This window comes from Grampus griseus (genome assembly GCF_964374135.1).
Source record: "Grampus griseus genome assembly, chromosome: 11".
Lineage (NCBI taxonomy): Eukaryota > Metazoa > Chordata > Mammalia > Artiodactyla > Delphinidae > Grampus > Grampus griseus.
Window position 1 is genome coordinate 85,215,814 of NC_139005.1, and position 22,123 is coordinate 85,237,936.

The 22,123-nt window shown below is 40.2% G+C and overlaps 2 protein-coding genes across 4 annotated transcripts in view; one reads left to right on the forward strand and one right to left on the reverse strand.

Moving 5' to 3' along the window:
• The window catches only part of TXNRD1 (thioredoxin reductase 1), a 72,619-nt gene that overhangs the window by 26,902 nt on the left and 23,594 nt on the right, over window positions 1-22,123 (forward strand). For all 3 annotated transcript variants that reach the window (XM_082665947.1, XM_082665949.1, XM_082665948.1), the window contains exons 5-10: window positions 12,073-12,215; window positions 12,629-12,744; window positions 16,173-16,398; window positions 18,660-18,752; window positions 19,342-19,418; window positions 20,711-20,867. In XM_082665947.1, coding sequence (XP_082522073.1) covers window positions 12,073-12,215; window positions 12,629-12,744; window positions 16,173-16,398; window positions 18,660-18,752; window positions 19,342-19,418; window positions 20,711-20,867 — 812 coding nt within the window. The remainder of the gene's footprint in view (window positions 1-12,072; window positions 12,216-12,628; window positions 12,745-16,172; window positions 16,399-18,659; window positions 18,753-19,341; window positions 19,419-20,710; window positions 20,868-22,123) is intronic.
• Window positions 3,923-5,700, reverse strand: LOC309829773 (kelch-like protein 15; the record flags this gene model as incomplete). Its single annotated transcript, XM_082665945.1, is given in 2 exon segments — window positions 3,923-5,031; window positions 5,034-5,700. Coding segments are annotated over 2 exon segments (1,776 nt in total).

The window sequence follows — 22,123 nt, forward strand, 5'->3', positions numbered from 1 at the left end:
AATATTTTTTCTATAGACAAAATATGCCCAAGGGGTATAGGGCATATACAAGTTAGATAGAAAATAACCTCTCTGATCACCTCACTGGAACATTCCTTCAGAAGGCAAACACCTAATCCTTACTGATGTACTGATTAATAAGGTTTTTAATGTAGTTGTTCCCAAAGATGTAAAAAGAAAATCTAAGAACATTAAGGAGGAACAAACAAAGCTGACAGCATTCTCTCAATGTTACTCGTGTAATATTGAAGTTATACTGGTATACTGAAAGGAAACGACTTCCATGAGTTTACCTATTCCAGTCTATGTCTATTGAATATTTGACTTTATAAACTCTTGATAAACTAGTTTTTCAGAACTTTCATTTTTAAGATAAATCTCTTTTTAGAAGATATTTATCCCCAAACCAACTCTAATCTGATAGAACGTATGATCCCTAAAAATGTTCAGAGTACAAAAAAAATAAAAAAATGTATACTAGGCAAACAGGAAAAATGGCACGAGCAGTTTTACTGCCATATAGCCCTCATTTATATCTAATTTACACTATTATCTATGTTGTTTTACTTCAGTCTAAAATTTTAAATTACGTATTCTCAAAAGAGCTAGTCTTTTCTGAGAGATAGCTTATAAACTGAAATAACAATTTATATTATAAACTGAAATGTTATGACCTACAACCACATATACATATATAAAAATAGTCCCACTGAACGTTTGACATGTTTAGATAATGCAGCTCAAATAATTTGTTATAAAATATTTTAAAGCTTAGTTTCATGTAATCAAGACGAAACCATTTTTACCACCTCTCCCCACACAAATGTGTGTCCTTTACTATGACTCGAGCAGGCTTCCCAGAATGAGGTGTCCAGAGGTGCTGCTTTAGAAAAGATAAGTGAAGGGCTCAGTCAATATTTCACAAATTATAGTAACACTCACACAGAGTAATGAGGACACAGAGAAAGCTGTCTCAAGAAAAGCTAATAATTCTATTAATTAAGCTTTACTTTTTAAAAACCAGTAGTATTTCTTCCAATACAAAACCTTCAACGTGAGAATCTTGAATTTTATGAAAAGGTTGTAGTGCAAGGATTTTCTTTAAGCAGATTAAAATAAAAACTTAGAAGGTCAAAGACATGGAAGAGAACAAACGTTTCTAATTAAGATGCAATTAACAAAAATCAGCTATTTTTGTAAAGTCTGGCATTTAAAATGTAAAGTGAAAATTAACACACAAAGATCACAGCAATTACACTGTATAGTTTTAAACTATACAGTGTATAGTTTAAATATAAACTATACACTGTATAGTTTTAAAACTATTTTGAGCACATATAATGTATATAAACAAAAATGGTTCCAAATGAAGCACACAAAAAATAAACTTGAAAACAATTCTATGAAAAAATTTTCCATAGTTTAGTATAACAAAAATAAATCTCTTTCAGCAATTAAACCATAATTTAAAAAGGGCATGTAAGTTAATCATGGATTTAAAATAAGCTAAATTAGCACTACATATAAACAGAAGAGTTTTCTCATATTTTCAGAACCCAAGCAATAACAACCATTCTTAAAGCTCAAAAAACTGATTACAGCTGACATCAGGTCAGACATGACTTACGTGTGAAGCTAAACCCAGAGTTAGTTCAAGTTAAAAGATTTCACAAATTTTCCAAAACATGAACTTCGATCTTGGCCTTGTGTTTTTACAATGAAGACCAAGAATATTCAATTGTTTGCCCAGATCTTACTTTAACTAGGACTGCGAAGTCATATCTAAGCAATTAAAGAGAACCACCACTGGAGTGTAAAAGCCTCATGGGCTTCCCTGTCTCGGTCTTTTCCAGCAAAAGACAACAATGAGGAAAATAATGAAGACATTACTGTTATTTTCTTTAAAGCAAGACGGCACACATATAAAACACTAAGCCAACTAATATATTAGAAAAAGAATTAAACGGCTAATCTAACTCCTAGTTTTCAAAAGTAAAATGACTAAAAATGATTTTTAAGATGTAGAAAAAGACTTTTACCCATATTACCATGGGAAACAGGATACTGAATTTCGTTTTTAGAAACTGAAAGTAAATGATAGGACCACTTAATAAAAATTTAAGTCTCATATACAAAAGAATGTTAAGTTGATTTCTAAAGCCAATCCCAATGTTTCGCTTTTTAAAAAACTACTTATGTACCTGACTGTTTCTAGCCTCCAGTTGTAGTTTTAAAATCAGGTTTTTTTCATAGTTGTCTATTTTAATTGCAAAAATGAAACAAGTCTTCACATTTCGATGATTTCACTCCTCCATTTTATATTCAGTGGCGGCAGCAGCAAAAAAAAAAAAAAAAAAGTGAAACTAGAAAATTTACACAACAGCCATATAGAAGGCATTGCAATATTGCACCAATATCCTAAGGTCTGGCAGGTTTTGCCAGTGTAGATCTAGTCTGTATCATATATAGAGTCTACTCAGAAGAAAATGGCATCAGTTTGGATGATCCACTCCCTGGTTATTCTTGCTTAATTTTGACAACTATATGCGGCTAACCCTAAAACACTTATTATAAATGCTTTTAAACAGTTATTCTTGATCCATTCTGAACTTTGAGGTTACTTACTATCTTTCATGCTAGTAGTTTTAAGTAAATAAAACAAAAGCTGAGGGCTTACATCCCCAGTGCCACTAAATATTTTGTACTAAATAAACAAGTAGATATGACCAGTTAAGATTATAATTCTATTCTTACCTCTAAGTCAAAACTGAGCTCAAATTTTCCACAAGTTGCTACTTTCCATTCAATAACAGATGCAGCAGCCTTATTGAATGTAAAGAATGGGAGTTGCACTTACTTTTAAGGGGCCTTTATTTAGGACTCTGGTATTACCTAAATTCTCTTTAAAAGTGCTTGCACGCTGCAGGGCCAGGGCTTGCCATATACCACTCCGATGCTCACTAAAAACAGCGTAACATTAAACAGACTGCAAAGAAAAACATTTTCAAAAAGAAGACATACATTGATAAGCAACACTAACGTTTACTTTTGAAAATAAAACATAAAATGTTAGTTTTCATGAAACCATACATGTTTCAGGAATATAAGGAGTTTGAGTATTACTGAATCAGTATGGACTGAAGATAGGCTACTCTGATACCAAACGAGGACTCCAGTTATTTTAACTTTCTAAAAATGTTAATACACGAAAAGACGTTACATCTAGAATACAACAAGTATGGCAAACCGTGTGTGCAAGTGCACTAGCTTAAAAATATAGAATCCTAACCACGCATAAAAGGGGGATGTGCCTTATATATTCATAAGATGTAAGCAAGTGTGGCTATGCTTTCACTAACACAATGCAGATAAGAGAAGGCAGCTTAGAAATAGTGTTCTGAATATAAAAAAGTTAAATTTGTAGAAAATTTATATTTTTGCATTTTCAGCAAAAAGCCATGCAAAAAGGTCAAGAGTTTTAAACTTAAAAAATAAAATCAAAAAGTCTAACAGACTGCAATACACCGAAATAAATGTTCAAAAAGATTTCAGATAGAGATAGGAACTGAAATTACATCCAGTGACACTTATCAGGTCTTCTCTTAGAAGACGCCTGACTCCTACACTGACATTTGAAAGAAATGTTTAAAGCATAACATCAACTTCCCAGATAAGTGAATCGTTCTATTAAACTGCTTCTGGAAGTAGTTTCAAGAGCTAGTGCTTAGAATTGACTTATTGCATGAATTTGAGACCACTAAAAAGAATAAAAAGGATGCGAGAACAGAATGAAAACATTTTCATGTATTAGACCAATGGCTTTGATAGTAAAACTAGTGGGGTTCTTCTTTATGTTTTTTAATTAACTACTTTGTCGCAAACAAATTTTTTGTTTGGCTTTATTGAAGGGAGAAAGATGCCATTAGTTGCAACGTCTGATGTCGTCCAGTATATATTCTGGAAAATGCAGGTTGCATACTTGTAAACCATCCAGCTTGCAGGGCATCCGCGGGTACTCATCTTCCTTCCATTTGTTTTCATCCGGATCAAAAGTGAGAATAGAATCGCTGTAATGACCATTGTAGCAAAGGCCTCCAAGAACCATTATCTGTTTGTCCAGCACAGTCACACCATGGCCACTTCTACCAATTGGCATGGACGCCAAGATGGTCCACTGATCAGTCTCTGGGTTGTACACTTCTGTGGAAGGGCATCCCTGAGACTCAAAAGAGGCCCTCAAGATCACACAGACACCACCGAAGACATAAAGCTTGCCGTTGTAAGAAATCATCTTGTGAAAACATCTAGCGTAATTCATTTTGCTCTTATTCTCCCAACAGTTGGTAACTACTTGAGTTCTCCTGGTCCGCTGTTCTATGGTCCCTTCTTTACTGGGGTCAAACACGCACACTTGTTTGGAGGTGGAAGATGAGGTGATTCCACCAGTGATAAACAACTTGTTATTGAGCACTGTCCCCTCATGTCCATACTTGTTAACTGGATAAGGATCCACAAATTCCCATTTATCATTGGTGATATCATATCTCTCTGTTGAATAGAAAGTCTCATCTCTGGTTCTGCCTGCTACAGCATAAATAAACTTTCCAGTAACACCAACTGCAAATTCTGAACGTGGTACAGACATGTCTGCCATCCGGAGCCAAGAGTTTTGTCTCGGGTCGTACCTGAACACTTTGGAAGAAGCATGGAATTTGCCGTCTGGGCCCAGTTCTTCCCCACCCAACAAGAACACGAAGTTATTCACGATAGCAAGGCAGTCCGGACGCAGAGGTACTTGTGGGCCCTCCAGTTCCCACCAGACTCTTGGTTTCTTTAAGAGAAGTATTTTACTGTTAACCATGCTATGTCCAGTCATGCCTCGGAATACTGTAGTTTGGGGTTTGGCAGAGCGGATGCGGCTTGATTTCATGTCCAACAGAGGCTGCTGGTGAACGTTCTGAAAGTAATTCAAGGCTTGGTCAACTTCATAGCGCAGCTGTCGGGAGTATCTATAAAATTCTGATGTCTTAACCTGATGTTCTGAATGATGGTATCGGTATGTCTCCAGCGTCTTCTATCATGCCACAGCCAAGACTGCACAGCCTCGTACAGCTCTGTCTCTGGGAACCTGCTCAGATGATCATTATCCAAGTAAGACATGAGCTTCTCAAAGCTCAGATAAGACAGGAAATCAGGCCTGGACATGAGTGGTACGAAGTTGTCTAGCAGAAAGGCGTCCAACTTCTCCCTGACTCCCTCGATGTTTACACTGAAATCATCTAAGAGTCTCATAATTTCTGCACAGTTTTCTAAGCAGATTTTTGCTAATAGAAAAGAGCAGCAGAACTTCACCACTTCTCTAAGTTGAACATACATGGCAGCCTGAAGAATATCATGAACAGTACTCATACTCAGTTCTATAGTTCCATAGTACATAAACTGAAGGACGTGGCTGAAACCGGTAGCAGTTAGACCTTTTAAATGAATTTTGTCCTGATCTCGCTCCCTCATATCTGCGGTAAACATAATTCTGAAGTAATCACTCTGGGTGGCCAAGAGTGCTTTATGGGCCTGGAACTGATGATCTTCAATAACCAGAGTGACATCAAGAAGCAGTCCCTCCTCATACAGTGCTCTGAACCCAGCAGAGACCCTGGTGTCATGAATGGAGAAACAGAATCCTTCCACGTCCCCTGCCATGAATCACCTAACACAGCAAAGTATGCACAAGATGAAATTAATATCATAATTTTTATCAGCACTCCATTAATCCAAAAGCTATATACTTTCATTTTGGAAAGGTAGAACACAAAAGCGCTGTAAATGAACATGTGAAACAAAACCAACTTGTTCACAATCCATACCCTGGAAGCTCGGGGGTCCGTCCAGCCTCTAGTGGATGGCAGTCTGCATCAGGAAGAAGCGGGCCGGACGGTGGGTGGTCAGGTGCCGGGACGGCACTCAGCTGGCTCCTCGAACGTCTATAAGGGGCCGCTCCGGCGGGGGGCGAGTCTGTGCGCCTGCGGCCCCCACGAAACCAGTCCTGGGAAAGAAGACAGCGCTGAGACGCGATTCGAGACAGTCGGGATCTGCACGAGGCGGAGCGGCGTCGGGGCCAGGCCTGGCCTTGCCAACGCCAGGGGCCTCGAAGCACCCGGCGGGGGTCGGCGGTAGGGCCGACTCGGGGCCTTGGGCAGAGAGAGGGGCTGGGGGGTCGCGGGCAGCAGCAGAGGTGCAGGCACTGGCGACGTCGACGACGGCGTCTCTGGGCTTCTCTCTCCATTCCATCTTATCCCAGTACATATGTAAGCCTGCTGTCCCTGGAGGGAGATCCCGTTGTTCCATTTGGCAGACGAGGAGACTGAAGCTCTAGGGGGTGGGGTAGTGCGCCCGTGTCATAGCTGAGAAATTGGCAGCACTAAGGTTTAGACTGAAGCCTTACTGACTTCACAGCAGATGGAGTGTACACAAGTGGTGTTCTTTAAGCCCTCGTGGCTTCAGTGGCAATTCCTTTGTAGGACCAGAGTTTTAGGAGCTGTTGTAGTGGCGGGTACTTTCAGAGCTTTTGACATGGCTCTGTGTTTACCTCTCCTCACCATGGTCCCCCCAAAAGGGGCAAGTTCTATATGTGGTCTGTAGGCCATACTCTGGGTCTTTGGGAGGAAAACCTAAGAACCACTCATTTTATTTTCTAACCACTCTCATAAGATCTGTGATCCCTCTCAGCCCCATCATTCCACACATACTCTTTTTACCAGTATTCTCAGTGAGACTTCTTTCCCCAGAGCACCTAGGGTTAAGATCCTTCCTTTGCCCCATTAAAGTGTAGGTTGTTAGCGTAGACAGACTTGGGCACTAGTGCTGACTCTGCTATGTACTACCTGTGTGGTGAGGATTAAATTCAACAGTGTGATTAAAATACCTGCCACTCAGTGAATGTTAGTTTCTGTCCCTTCCTCCTGGACTTGCTTCTTGTAACTCTTCCCTATTCAGAGCGTCAGTAGATTGGAGCAGACTCCGCCAAGCACTTTTCTTGGCTCTTTGTTTAATGGGTTGTAGGAAACATTTGTGGATCTTACAGGAAGTTGTATATTTGAACGGTTTATTTCCCTCTTAAAGAGAAGGACATGTAACAAGAATACTAATCTGAAAAAGTCTAGTATTTATTGGGAAAAATAAGGTTGTTCCAAGCAAATTTTGATTTGTGCTGTAATAATTTCCATATAGTGTCTTCTTCATAGTGAATGCCACTGGCCCTTAAATCTCAATCAGTAACAGTTCTGGAGAGCTATAACTCAGAGTCATGAAAATGTTATTCATTCATATAAGGTCTAGTACTCAAATTGGTATGCAGAAGTAGTGGATGTTAGCTTCAAAACTGTCAACTCATATGAAAAATGAAGTAAGTGGAACAGAATACTTAGTTTGGTTAGAAATGTAGGAAAGTACATATAATGGGTCTTTAGAATCTTTAAGAGATAAGTATAGGCGTGTGCCAAATGAATTTTATTAACAGGGTCAACAAAGTATAATTCTAATAAATTCAGTAATCAGGTGGGTGGTAAAATACAACTTGAGGAATTGACGAACCTTCTTTCCAGCAACAGAATATATAGGTAGCTGTCACGTAACAATAATAACTCCTTTACTTATTTATGTTGAACTTATTTCTAAATTATATGATGAGGAACTAATAAGTGTACAAAGACGAGGCAATAAAGAAGCCACTACCAGCACAGTCCAGATCTGCACATTAAAACCAGCAGAAGCTCCTGAATTCCGTGGGGTTTTAAAACTTGAACCAAATAAAGTTACGTTATTTTTCTATCCCTACAGAAATTGTTTGTTCAACTAATTTAACAGTTTTAGTTAGCTCTTTGGTGTTTCTTCCCCTTTTCCAGATTTTAAGGTAGAAGCATATAACTTGGTATTTGTATACCTCCCACCCCTGTACGCCTTTGTCAGCAGCAGCAATCCCAGAGTCTTTGACGCGAGCTGTTTGAAGAGCTGTGCCTACTGTTTAAATCCCCTCACTCTTCCTAAATGGAAGCCCGGTGGTTCGCTTACTGTCATCTTCAGCTTTTCTCATTAAGCCTCAGGAGCAGGCTGTGGCCTGGCTGTGGGAACCAGAGCTGGGCGTCACGGGAGTGGCCTGCTGTGCCTGCCGGGGCCAACACCAAGGGAGAGGGAGCCCACCAACTGGGGGAGCAGTTGTTGCCTCCCTCCTTTTGTGCTAAAACGCTTGTGGTGAAGAATACAGTGGATTTAGACAAACATCACTTCGTCATTAGATCTTCGAGGAAGAAGGAAACTTGGGAGGTGTGTTTTTCAAATGAGAAACCCCTAGAGGCTGCTGGTCCGTGTTCCCAAGAGATGAAGCATGAAGGCTTATTTTGCATTTTTCAGAAAGAAACACATCTAATCTCATGTCCTGGACCAAAGAACAGCGCTCCCGTTTTCTTGGAAGACTGTCCTCTCTGACACTGCAAATAGTTCTGAGCGTGGTGAAGGAGGAAGGGCCCTTTGGACCTGGACCAGGCAGCACAGCTGAATCTGCCTGGTGATGGGGTTGGGGCGGGGGGGTGACATATCCAGGACTCAGCCTGTGATCTGCTCTTTTCCTAAAAGCTCCAAGCTGAGACTGTGCCGAGAAAAGAATTATGTGAGCTCAGTCATGTAAACTGGATGAATCGGAAGTTTCTGAAAGATTTATTGGCTTCATATTTTTTCAGATTTATCTGTTTGAGTTCTCTTGTGCTCAGGAATTAAGTGTGCCTTTAAAAAATTAAGCGTTTGTGAAGTTTTAGGATCCCAGAGAAAGCAAGGTCATTGGTTTGCAGTTGGGGGCTTGCAGAATTTCTGGATGTACGTATTCTCCTACCACACACCTGAGGGTTCACATACATGTCTGTGCTGCCATGAGTTTATGTGTGGCCCTGGGCAGGTCACCCATCCTTCATTTCCCTGTGTATATAGTGGAAGGAATTTGTGCCCCTTCAGGGACTTTGAGGTGCAAGTGAGCAGGTGAGGCGAAGATGTAAGGATGCTAGTAGTTTGATTAGTATTGTCGAACCCAGGGGTGTACAGTAGGAGGGGGGCGGATCCGGGGCATCCAAGAGTTGGCTTAAGACCCAGTTGCTGAGGTGGGCGTAAGGGCACACCCAGGTGAAATACAGGTCCTGCCTCGCCAGCTAGAATCCGCATCGCAGAGGCTCAGCGTTGGATTACAGCTGGTAGACCAAGCAGCAGAGTCAGGAGGCCTAGGGGGAATGCTGGGCCATGCCAGCGGATGGGCTGAGTGCGGTTGGGGAGCATCCAGGTGGTATTTGGGAATGCAGGAAGGCAGTGGACTTGGGGCATTACTGGAAGGCAGGGCAGCCCTAGAGAACTGGGGTTCTGGGCATGTAATCAGTCCAACAAGGATCCATTTACTACCCGCAGGATGTAAAGTAGGAATTTGGATTTTATAAGACAGAAACTCAGTTATCAGAACGGAATGCAAGACCCAGGACCATAGGAGCAGGTGGAGGACCTTGGTGCTGAATCCTAAACTGGTGGGCTGCAGCTTTTATTTTTTTAAATTAATTAATTAATTTGTTTATTTTTGGCCGCGTTGGGTCTTTGTTGCTGCTTGCGGGCTTTCTCTAGTTGCGGCGAGCGGGGGCTGCACTTCGTTGTGGTGTGCAGGCTTCTCATTGCGGTGGCTTCTCTTTCTTGTGGAGCATGGGCTCTAGGCGCGCTTCAGTAGTTGTGGCTCGTGGGCTCTAGAGCCACAGGCTCAGTAGTTGGGGCGCACAGGCTTTGTTTCTCCATGGCATGTGAGATCTTCCTGGACCAGGGCTTGAAACCGTGTCCCCTGCACTGGCAGGCAGACTCCCAACCACTGTGCCACCAGGGAAGTCCTTGGCAGGCGGATTCTTAACCACTAGTAGGCTGCAGTTTTTAAATTTCTTCTGCCTGAGCATAACCACACTAGAGATTGGTGCCTGCCTACTGTACCAGAGGATGAAGGAACTTTGGTAGAGAAAGGGGATTTAAGGAGTTTGGAAATCAGGTGGGGCCTGACAGTTACAAAGGAAGGCTTTAACAACAGAATTAAGGTTGAATTAGGTCTGATCATTGAATCTGAATTTCTGTCATTGAAATAATTTATTGGTACTATTATTTAGTCCCAGCTATGTCTTCTTTTAGAATATGGTATCTCCTGTAGGATTAGCAGAGTAGAATCCACTTAGTGCTTCTACCACTGTAAAGTTTCAGAAATTAATCTGGCCTTTGATCTGTTGTTTCTCCCTGGGGCTTTATTGGCACATTGCACTGGACAGTTCCTAATTGTAAGGAACTGTAGCGGAGGATAGCATCACTGGCCCTTGGGCATCCCTAATTCACAGTGATAGCCAAAGCCACCACCAAAAATGATGTCTGGGATTCGCTTAAAATATTTTAGTTAAAAGACGTATATGTAATGAGATTGGTAAAATGTTGGTAATTGTTGCAGCTAGTTGATTGGCAAGTGGGAGCGAGTTACACTATTCTGTTCCATTCCTGGTGGGGAAACAGTGAGTCCTGCCTCCTTTTTTTTTTTTTTTTCCGGTATGTGGGCCTCTCACTGTTGTGGCCTCTCCCGTTGCGGAGCACAGACTCCGGACACACAGGCCCAGCGGCCATGGCTCACGGGCCTAGCCGCTCCGCGGCATGTGGGATCCTCTCGGACCGGGGCATGAACCCGTGTCCCCTGCATTGGCAGGTGGACCCTCAACCACTGCGCCACCAGGGAAGCCCCTGCCTCCGCTTTTTGTAGTGGTGGTGGACGGACACCGGATGGACAGGCTGGTTGAGGCTCCCTGCAGAATCCCTCACGCCCCAGCACGTAATCCTCCTGGCCTCATGACCACATGGCCTCCAAGGTCCCTTTTTTTTTCTCCCCAGCTGAACTGATCTCTGAAGGTTTGCTCCAGTTCTGACATTTTATGGTTCTATTAATTGAATGTTTATAATCTGTGCTCTGGGAGGCCACATGCCAATTTTTGTGCTGTCATTCCTACTTCCAGCGGCTGGCCACTGGTACTCATAGAATTGATTGCATCACTTCCTGCCTGACCAAGCTACTTAGCCCTGACTCTAAGACTCAGACGCTCATTTCTGTGACAGAGGCTTTCAATGCATGTTGATTCTCTTCTCCTTCCTTCCAAACCACAGCTTCCCCAGAACCTGCCTTCTTCTACCACCAGAGTATATTTTACCCGTATCTTTTTTTTTTCATCATCATTGTTGAAGTTATTAATGAATGAATGACAGGATTGATTTTTATCCATTGAAATTCAATATTATATTAGTGCGTTGGCTCAAAGGATTCATTTTATGGTAGAATTTTAAGACTCTTCCTTTCTTTGGTGAGATGGGAAGTTTGGGAGGCAATGAGGCAGGCTCTTAAACTTCTCTGTCTAGACTAGGGATCAGCAAACTTTTTCTGTAAAGGGCCAGATAGTAAATATTTTAGGCTTTGTGGGCCATCTGGCTTATGTCACAGCTGCTCACCTCTGCAGTTGTTGCATGAAGGCAGCCCTGGACAATACGGAAATAAATGATCGTGGCTGGATTTCAGTAAAGCTTTATTTACAGAAAAGGTGATTGGCTGAATTTGACTGGTGGGGCCTTAATTTGCCAGCCCCCTGGTCTAGACACTGTTAACCAGTTTGGTAACTCCAAATCTGGCTACATCAGAATCTCTTAGAGATTGTTACACATTCAGAATCTTAGGAATCTTAGGTTCTCAAGAACCTAAGTACCTTGTTACCCCAGCAGTCAGTGTTCACAATCCAAGGTACAATTCCTATTCATTTCTAGATAAAGAAGAAAAAGCTTTGGGTATGGTTATTTTAGTCTTAAGAACTGCCAGAGATTCTGCACTATTTAATGGTCTGGTAGTTTTCTAAAAGGGAAAAATAGTTGAAAAGATTGTTTATGTGCTTGAAATGAAGGACTTGCCCTTTTAGACTAAGTAGTTACCGGGAAATGATATTTACCAGGTGGCAGCAGAAAAGCTAAACATTTTGTCTTACTCTCGTGCAGTGAAACATGACTGGGAGAGAATGACAGAAGCTGTCCAGAATCACATTGGCTCTCTGAACTGGGGCTACCGTGTGGCTCTGCGGGAGAAAAAGGTCACCTATGAGAACGCATATGGGCAGTTTGTTGGGCCTCATAGGATTAAGGTAACCATGTGACAGTGTACGTAGCTGTTTTTGGTGTGTTTTTAAGCTTTTGTTGGGGGAGGAAAAGAGAAGGTGATTATCCTAATAAAAATGATGGCCACTGTGACCCAGACCGTCCAGTTTGGTGATTTTGCAATTACTTCTTAGGGACTTTCTCTTGTGGTGTAGTAAAGGGTAATCTGGATTTGGGGCCACATTAGCTGGATTTGAGTCTTGGCTCTGTCGCTTCCTAGCATTGGGACTTTGAGCGATCCCTTAACTACTCAGAGTCTTAGTATCTCTTTCTTACTGCTTTAGCAAATTTTCATGAGGATCAAATTGGGCAATGTGGTATAACAGCCTTTTTAATTATAACATTTACAATTCTAAAGGATAATAATTTATTAAGAATTGATATATTGGTTCCTTCGTAGGCAACAAACAACAAAGGCAAAGAGAAGATTTATTCTGCAGAGAGATTTCTCATTGCCACTGGTGAAAGGCCACGTTATTTGGGTATCCCTGGTGACAAAGAATACTGCATCAGCAGGTAAGGACAAATTGCAGGGAGAAAAGGGGATTTTTTTCTTGTTTCTTCAAATTTAATCCTTTTCCTGAAACTTAGTTTTTCCACCACATTTTTGTCCAGAGGGACAGGGAATTAGGAAAAAGAGAAAGGAAAAACTATTTTAAACCAGAGAACATTAAAATTCAGAACTATAAACATTGGTCATCTTATCACCAAGAGTTAATATCGCTGCTAACATATAGATACATGCTTACAATATTTATATTTGAATTTATATTTGTGTGAGTATATGTTATACGTGTATACTATATAAAACCAGATGGATATTCACATTTTATAAAATAATTGATAGATACGTTTTTGTTTTTCCAAAACTAGAATCACATATTACCTTTATGTAGATGCTAAAAAAATTAGAGGATAGCAGGCCATTTAGGTTTCTCAGATCCTAGTTTTTCCTTACTCCTTTGCCATTTGTATGGTTGCATTGTCAGTGTAGAGGGACCTTCTGAAATCAGTGAGTCAAGCAGGAAAGTTTTGCTGTGTGGTTTATTTTTGTCCATCAAGTGATAATAATGGTGACATTATTGTTCAGGAGTTTTGAATTATGAAGTCATTAAGACATTGTTGATAAGTATGTCTTCTTGGATGCTTTTTGCCCAGGACTTTCTGGTTTTCTGATGGTGTTATAAATTACTTGTTTTTAGGCTTTTTTTTTTTCTTTTTTCTTTTTTTTTTGTAATAGGAGTTTATCCTTTGAGCCTCATCGGGGGCAGCTCAGATGACAACTCTTGTCATTGCTGTCTTGGATGGGCTCCCTTCTCATATTTTAAAAAACTCATCTCCCAACAATGCTTTTATGATCTCTTATGTCTTGTATCTTCCTCATTCTGCTAGAAGATTCTGTCAGGTTTTACTTTTTTTTTTTTTAACATCTTTATTGGGGTATAATTGCTTTACAATGGTGTGTTAGTTTCTGCTTTATAACAAAGTGAATCAGTTATACATATACATATGTTCCCATATGTCTTCCCTCTTGCGTCTCCCTCCCTCCCACCCTCCCTATCCCACCCCTCCAGGCTGTCACAAAGCACCGAGCCAATATCGCTGTGCCATGCGGCTGCTTCCCACTAGCTATCTACCTTACTACGTTTGTTAGTGTGTATATGTCCATGACTCTCTCTCGCCCTGTCACAGCTCACCCTTCCCCCTCCCCATAACCTCAAGTCCTTTCTCTAGTAGGTCTGCATCTTTATTCCTGCCTTACCCCTAGGTTCTTCATGACATTTTTTTTTCCTTAAATTCCATATATATGTGTTAGCATACGGTATTTGCTTTCTCTTTCTGACTTACTTCACTCTGTATGACAGACTCTAGGTCTATCCACCTCATTACAAATAGCTCAATTTCGTTTCTTTTTATGGCTGAGTAATATTCCATTGTATATATGTGCCACATCTTCTTTATCCATTCATCCGATGATGGGCACTTAGGTTGTTTCCATCTCTGGGCTATTGTAAATAGAGGTGCAATGAACATTTTGATACATGACTCTTTTTCAATTATGGTTTTCTCAGGGTATATGCCCAGTAGTGGGATGGCTGGGTCATATGGTAGTTCTATTTGTAGTTTTTTAAGGAACCTCCATACTGTTCTCCATAGTGGCTGAACCAATTCACATTCCCACTAGCAGTGCAAGAGTGTTCCCTTTTCTCCACACCCTCTCCAGCATTTATTGTTTCTAGATTTTTTGATGATGGCCATTCTGACTGGTATGAGATGATATCTCATTGTAGTTTTGATTTGCATTTCTCTAATGATTAATGGTGTTGAGCATTCTTTCATGTGTTTGTTGGCAGTCTGTATATCTTCTTTGGAGAAATGTCTATTTAGGTCTTCTGCCCATTTTTGGATTGGGTTTTTTGTTTTTTTGTTATTGAGCTGCATGAGCTGCTTGTAAATTTTGGAGATTAATCCTTTGTCAGTTGCTTCATTTGCAAATGTTTTCTCCCATTCTGAGGGTTGTCTTTTGGTCTTGTTTATGGTTTCCTTTGCTGTGCAAAAGCTTTGAAGTTTCATTAGGTCCCATTTGTTTATTTTTGTTTTTATTTCCATTACTCTAGGAGGTGGGTCAGAAAGGATCTTGCTGTGATTTATGTCATAGAGTGTTCTGCCTATGTTTTCCTCTAAGAGTTTGATAGTTTCTGGCCTTACATTTAGGTCTTTAATCCATTTTGAGCTTATTTTTGTGTATGGTGTTAGGGAGTGATCTAATCTCATACTTTTACATGTACCTGTCCAGTTTTCCCAGCACCACTTATTGAAGAGGCTGTCCTTTCTCCACTGTACATTCCTGCCACCTTTATCAAAGATAAGGTGTCCATATGTGCGTGGATTTATCTCTGGGCTTTCTATCCTGTTCCATTGATCTATCTTTCTGTTTTTGTGCCAGGACCATACTGTCTTGATTAGTGTAGCTTTGTAGTATAGTCTGAAGTCAGGGAGCCTGATTCCTTCAGCTCCTTTTTTCATTCTCAAGATTGCTTGGCTATTCGGGGTCTTTTGTGTTTCCATACAAATTGCGAAATTTTTTGTTCTAGTTCTGTGAAAAATGCCAGTGGTAGTTTGATAGGGATTGCATTGAATCTATAGATTGCTTTGGGTAGTAGAGTCATTTTCACAATGTTGATTCTTCCAATCCAAGAACATGGTCTATCTCTCCATCTATTTGTATCATCTTTAATTTCTTTCATCAGTGTCTTTTTGTAGTTGTTTTTCATATTATAAAACCCATATGTTGAAAGTTTTCCCCACCCCTCTCCCCACTTTTTTTTTTGTTTTTTAATATTTATTTATTTGGCTGTGCTGGGTCTTAGTTGCTGCATGTGGGATCTTTTAGATGCAGCATGCGGGATCTAGTTCCCTGACCAGGGATCGAACCTGGTCCCCCTACATTGGGAGTGTGGAGTCTTAACCGCTGGACCAGCAGGGAAGTCCCTCTCTCTCCCGCTTGATAATTGGTGTTGTAGGTGAGGGGAAGTAACACCGGGTTTGTACCTCAGGGAGAGCTGAGTGGTGGGAGGAGGGTGGGAGTTTGGGTTTGCAAATGTATGGTTGTAAACACGTAAGTGGAGAATTATTCTGGATAGTACAGAATAAATGTGTTTGACTGGGAGTTGGGCTAATGTCAGAGTTGTGTGGTTTACTGTGCTGAGCCATGGTAGCTCGAGCTGCTTCCAGAGCAGCTAAGTGGCAAGAAAGGAGAGTGTCTAAGACCTTATCAAATCTTCTCAAATATTATGTGTGTAGCTAATTGAATGTTTTTAATTTTAAAAGTGTCTTGTTCTTAGGAAAGTAAAAAGGTCTACTTCGATATGGTCATTATTCACATATGAACATTTTTCTCTTCTTTCTTTTCTTCCTTTTAAAAAAAAATTTTTCTTTTTCAGTGATGATCTGTTCTCTTTACCCTATTGCCCGGGTAAGACCCTGGTGGTTGGAGCATCCTACGTTGCTTTGGAATGTGCTGGATTTCTTGCTGGCATTGGTTTAGATGTCACTGTTATGGTACGGTCCATTCTCCTAAGAGGGTTTGACCAGGACATGGCCAACAAAATCGGTGAACATATGGAAGAACATGGTATCAAGTTTATAAGACAGTTTGTACCAATAAAAGTAAGTGGGGTTGCCTATATGTTTGTTGATTCTATACTCATGTTAAAAGGCAAGAGAATAGAGTTGGGGTGAGTGATAGAAGCCTCCTTTCAGCATTATAAACCATTGGGAATGCTGTAATTCCTCAACTTGTGTGATTTAGGTGTATAAACTGGTACCTTCCTACCACCTAAATAGCTTTGTTCTTGTTTGCAGATTAATAATTTCCTTCCCTTCTCAACTTTACCACCTTTATTAGTTCTCTTCTGCTTAATGCTTTCCTTTATGCATTCCATTATTTTATTATCTTTGGTCTATTATACTTGTTTCATTCTACATACCAGTTATTTAAATAAGAGTTTAAGATGACTGGTTTTTTTTTTTTTCTTGCAAAAGACATTTCTATTTTGTATACAGTATAGTCCACAGATGCATTGTATTATTCTGGCCTCCCTGGAAGTGATTATCTAATTTTGTTATGTGGGCTGGCCTGTTTTGCTCATGTAATCTTCTTTTGAAAATGCTGAATAATATGCCAAGTTATATTTGAGACTTGTTAACATTACCACAAATGTTTTGATACATAAGAGTGGCAAAATCGATCACTTTGCATACCTCAAAGTAACAGTTTCCTTTAGGGCAAGTAAGGATGGGACTGTTTTGTTAAAATTAAGGAATTTTAGCTGTCATTTTAAAAATTGCTTATTGGGTTAATAACATAGGTTTTCTGTGGGACCATGAATCTCTTGATGCCGATAATCTCTTGATGAGCGCGGGCATCAGAATGACTTGGGTGCAAACGCTGTTCTCCCAGTTTCTTACTATTATGACTCTGGGAGAATTACTTAACTTCTCTGGGCCTCTGTTTCTTCTGTAAAATGATGATAATTGATAGCACCTATCTTAGAGTTCTCATGAAGATTGCATTAGCATTACGACGATGATTAGAAAATGGCAGCTGTATGTATATGCTATACTGATAGAAAAGTGGCATCTTCCTTTATAATATCTTAACATTTGGGGCATTGTAGGCCCTTTGAGAATGTGGTGGACTATCCCTAGTGAAATAAACTGGTGTCTGTGTACATAATATCTTGCTGGGGTTACCAGGGTGTCCCTGATCCCCGCAGGCAGGTGGTGAACGCTGGCTGTATTATAAAGTGACCCAGTGGACGAAGCCTTCTGTGGAGAGGAGGGAAAGAGAATGCATTTTAGGCAAGAATATAGCATGTGCAAAAAGGCCATGGGGAATGAAATTGTTCTAAAGGCAGAAAATGTGCTAGTTACAGGAAAGGCCTGACTGGAACACAGAAGTGAGTGAGGCAGAAAGGAATTTGAGGGAGGGATGAGGCCTTTAATATGTTTAAGCAAATCTAAGCCATGGACCAATTCAACTCTTCTCCAAAAATTAGAATATTTTAATTTAAACGGAAAGACATTTCCAGTATGTTCAAAGGGGCTTAACTACGTAAGAAAGGAAGGGAATTTTAGAAGGGAATCTTTACTATTTGTTGACGTTGAAAATAAAATGACGCTTCACAGTTTTCCCATACAGAGTGTATTGTATTTTAAAGGTAGGGTAGAAATTGCAGTTGATTTTATGGGTCTCTTCAGTAAGTATTATACAGAAACCCATGATTTGGCTGTTGACGTCTATGTGTAGTAGGTTAATACGTTCAGACTCATTTGCTAGAGCACAAGTACCAGGGCTTGCTCAGCCTTCCTACGTCCTCACCTGAAGACAACCCCTAGTTATGACAAGCACACATACCCCCTCACCCACTATGATTTTTAGGGCTTTCTGGCTCTTATCTGTATCGTGATTGATCTATTTCCGTGTCTATTCTTTGTTGACAAAGCTGAACATATGTAGTCAAAAGGGAATGTACGAATGTGAGCAGCATGGGATTAATGGTTCTGGGTAAGTCATAAGATAGGAGCCTGGCAGAAGCAGTAAGTCATTGGTTTAATTTTAGAGATTGTAGTGTACTTTCTCTGGCTTTCTCCTTTCCTGCTTTCTCTCTGAATTTTATTCCGTTTGAGAACTATTTGAAGGAAAGCCCCTCTAGCAAACATTAAGCAGTGAGAAAGAAGGAAATACATAAAAGAACCACATGTCATCCTAAAGATGTTAATGCGAGGGAGATGGGACATAAAAGACCTTCCAAGCCAAATTTCATGTTTTAACTTCGGGTTAACCAGATAGAAGGAGAGGGCATAATTAGCCATCTTGATACTGATACATGTCTTTATCGTGGAGTAAAACTTTATCACTTTTGTAGGTTGAACAAATTGAAGCAGGGACACCAGGCCGACTCAGGGTGGTAGCTAAGTCCACTGATAGTGACAAAATCATCGAAGGAGAGTATAATACGGTAAGGAATGGACCTCGGTCCTACTTAATTAGAAAACAGATAGTGTGCTCACTGGATGTTTGCTGGGTTGCTAGTTCCAAAACCCTTGGTTCTGTTCCTATTCTAAGACACCTTTATTACTTATGATATTATAATTTGTTTTGGTACAGGGATGGATTCAAATATTCTCCACTATAACTTAAATACTGTTTATCAGATGGCTATTAAAAGGTATCAACATTTAAAAATGAGCTAGAATTTCTCTGCTCCATGTTCTTTCATTTTCCCAGCCCACCACTTTAAAAAAATAACTTATTTCAGTCATAGGCTATGCTGTCTTTGTCGCTATACTTGGCTAGACTTATTAAGGAATTGTTAACTCCCTTTTTCTTAACAAGAAATGGGTGAGGCTTTTTACTATGTCATGTTTAGAAGATTTAATTTAAATGATTTTGATTTGTTTAAACTCTTGCATTATTATCTTAATAGAATATGTCTTTCCAGGTCTGGAAAATGAATCACATCGCCTTAATAAACAGAAAAAAATATGATTGAATAACTCATGCAAAGCCTTTCTATTAACAGTCACTATATATTAATAATTTTTCAGGTATTGCTGGCAATAGGAAGAGATGCTTGCACAAGGGAAATTGGCTTAGAAAACGTGGGGGTAAAATTAAATGAACAGTAAGAAAAAATCTTTATTATGTTTTATTAAGTACTATTTCAGTTATTTATAAGGTCGATTAATACTGGAGTTTTAGATTTTAAAGTTAGTTTTTACCATAGTTGGAGCGTTCCCTTTTTAAGCTTAGAAGACTCTTCTTTCAGTGCCAATCATGATATTTCCTATTTGTCTTTTTTTTTTTTTTTTCCTTTTCAAAATCTAAATGAGAGGTACGCTGGCTTGCATTTTGTTTCTTCAATGTATATGTGTACAGAAAAAGATCCAACTTCCCAGTGAATTGCAGGTATATGCTTTGAAAGCTTCATTGAATATGCAGATCTGAACCATGTTCAAAGCTACCAAGTTTTAGGATCACTAGAGTGGTCGCTACATTTCTAGTGACAGCTACGAGTCTGAAAACTTTGATGTTTTATAAGTTAAAATCCCTTTGGACTATACCACTGCACTGGGTAATTGAGACTCTGTTGTCTGCTTACAGGAGTAGCATGGGGTATTTCCCAGTATCACCCTTCTTATATCCAAGTAAAAACAAGTGCTCTGAGAGGCTAGCTGCCTTGGAAATTGAAAATACAGGGTGCCCCCTCTACCCCCTTCCAGGAATAACATTTATACAGAAGAGATTTCTTAATCTTAATGTGAACATTTTTGCTTTATTATTTTCTTTCCCCTTTCGGTTGGAGAGACAAAGGAGTTAGGGAGGTCTGATAAGATTTAGCAGACCAAGTGTTCCACCATTTTAATAACCTACTCACCTGTTTCCAACTGGGGCCAAGGTTTAGATTTTGTATAATGTTAACACTTATTCTGTAATTACTGGACTCCGTGGACTACTGTGCTTAATGTTTTATACACATTCTTATTCAGTCCTCACAGCCCCTTAAGGTAGATGATGGTATTCCTTTTCTTCTCACCAATTATTCCCATTATCATTATTCCCATTTGATAGGTGGGAAAATGAGGCTTAGAGATGTTAAATAGCCCTCCCAACATCACAGAGGTAATAACTAACAGACCTGGTTATCACACTTTAGAATCGTCATTCATTCTTAACCAGTGTGTTCTACTTTTCCCATCCCAGGGTTTCTTACAGTTTTCTTATTCCTCTGATTTTCAGAATAGCTAGAATTTCTAAGCTTTTGGTTCCTCTGAGTTTTGTTGTTGTTTTGGTAATACATGAGAACATTGCCCTCAGTTAGAGCCACAGTTTGGGGCTTCTTTGGGAGAAAGGGGATTTTGATCTACTTACTGAATAGTGGTAATTGATGATGATTTTAACTGAATGAATTTGCAGGACTGGAAAAATACCTGTCACGGATGAAGAGCAGACCAGCGTGCCTTACATCTATGCCATTGGCGATGTGTTAGAGGGGAAGCTGGAGCTCACCCCAGTGGCAATCCAGGCAGGAAGGTTGCTGGCGCGGAGGCTGTATGGGAGCTCCACTGTCAAGGTGAGTGTTGGGGCTGTCACCACGGACATGCTGTTGTAATGGTACCTCCCGGTGCTCTGTGTAGGGTGGTTGTGAAGTTTTCCAGGTCTTGAATAATTTAGTTGTTTTGATGATGGCATCCTAGATGTGCTTTATTAACTCTATTCCAGACAAGACATTGCTAAGACCACTGTACCTTTGTGATTTATTATGGAAATTGTCACTCTTAGAATCACACTAAGAATAAAATGAGCCTGGTTAATCAAGTTTCAGCACTATTATGTTCCATATTCTCCTAATAGTTGCACTTTACATCGATTTCATTATTACCAATTTGAGTTACAATTTTCTAAATCTTTTTATGGCCCCTGTCTAGGCTGCAAAAGGATTTGGGGATCTAGGTAGTAATGTCAATGTGCAGAGCTATTTAAACCAATATTCAGGCTTTATTCCCTTGTCCTTTCTAAAAGCAGATCTTCTGCTCTTGGAATGTTGAATATGTAAGTGATTTTAAAAATCATTGCAGGAAATGGAAACTCTTGGTTGTGTCTCATGGGACTAGATGGCGAGAAAAGAATAAATATGCTCTAATTAGTTTTTTAAGACCTTTTAAAGAACAGTTTTAGGTTCACAGCAAAATTTAGAGGAAGGTATAGAGGTTTCCCTTATATCCCCTACCCATTACCAACGTTCCTTCCCTAACTATTTTTTTAAAAGGATTCTAGAAATATCGATTGTAAAGAATTCAGTCACTACCCATTTTCCTTGTGCATAAGACATCATGGGTTGATTTAGTTGGGTTACAGCAACTGAAACTTCAAAGAATACTGCTAGTAGAATTTGTGACAAGCATTTTGAATGTACCTGGGGTTGGTTTGGATTGTAGCATGATAAAATCTTATGTTTTGAGGATAACAGGATTGAGGTTAAAAAGGGTTTTTAATCCAGGGTTGTCTGATCATCCAGGGAATAGTAGTTGGTTCATATCACTGTTTTTTTTTGTGTGTGTGGTACGCGGGCCTCTCACCGCTGCGGCCTCTCCTGCCGCTGAGCACAGGCTCCGGAGGCACAAGCCCAGCGGCCACGGCTCACGGTCCCAGCCGCTCCATGGCACGTGGGATCCTCCCGGACCGGGGCATGAACCCGCGCCCCCCGCATCGGCAGGCGGACCCTCAACCCCTGTGCCACCAGGGAAGCCCCCATATCACTATTTGAAATAAACTTACCTACCTCTTTAACTGTTGGAGTTTTTGAGTAATGGTGAACCAAGAAAGGGG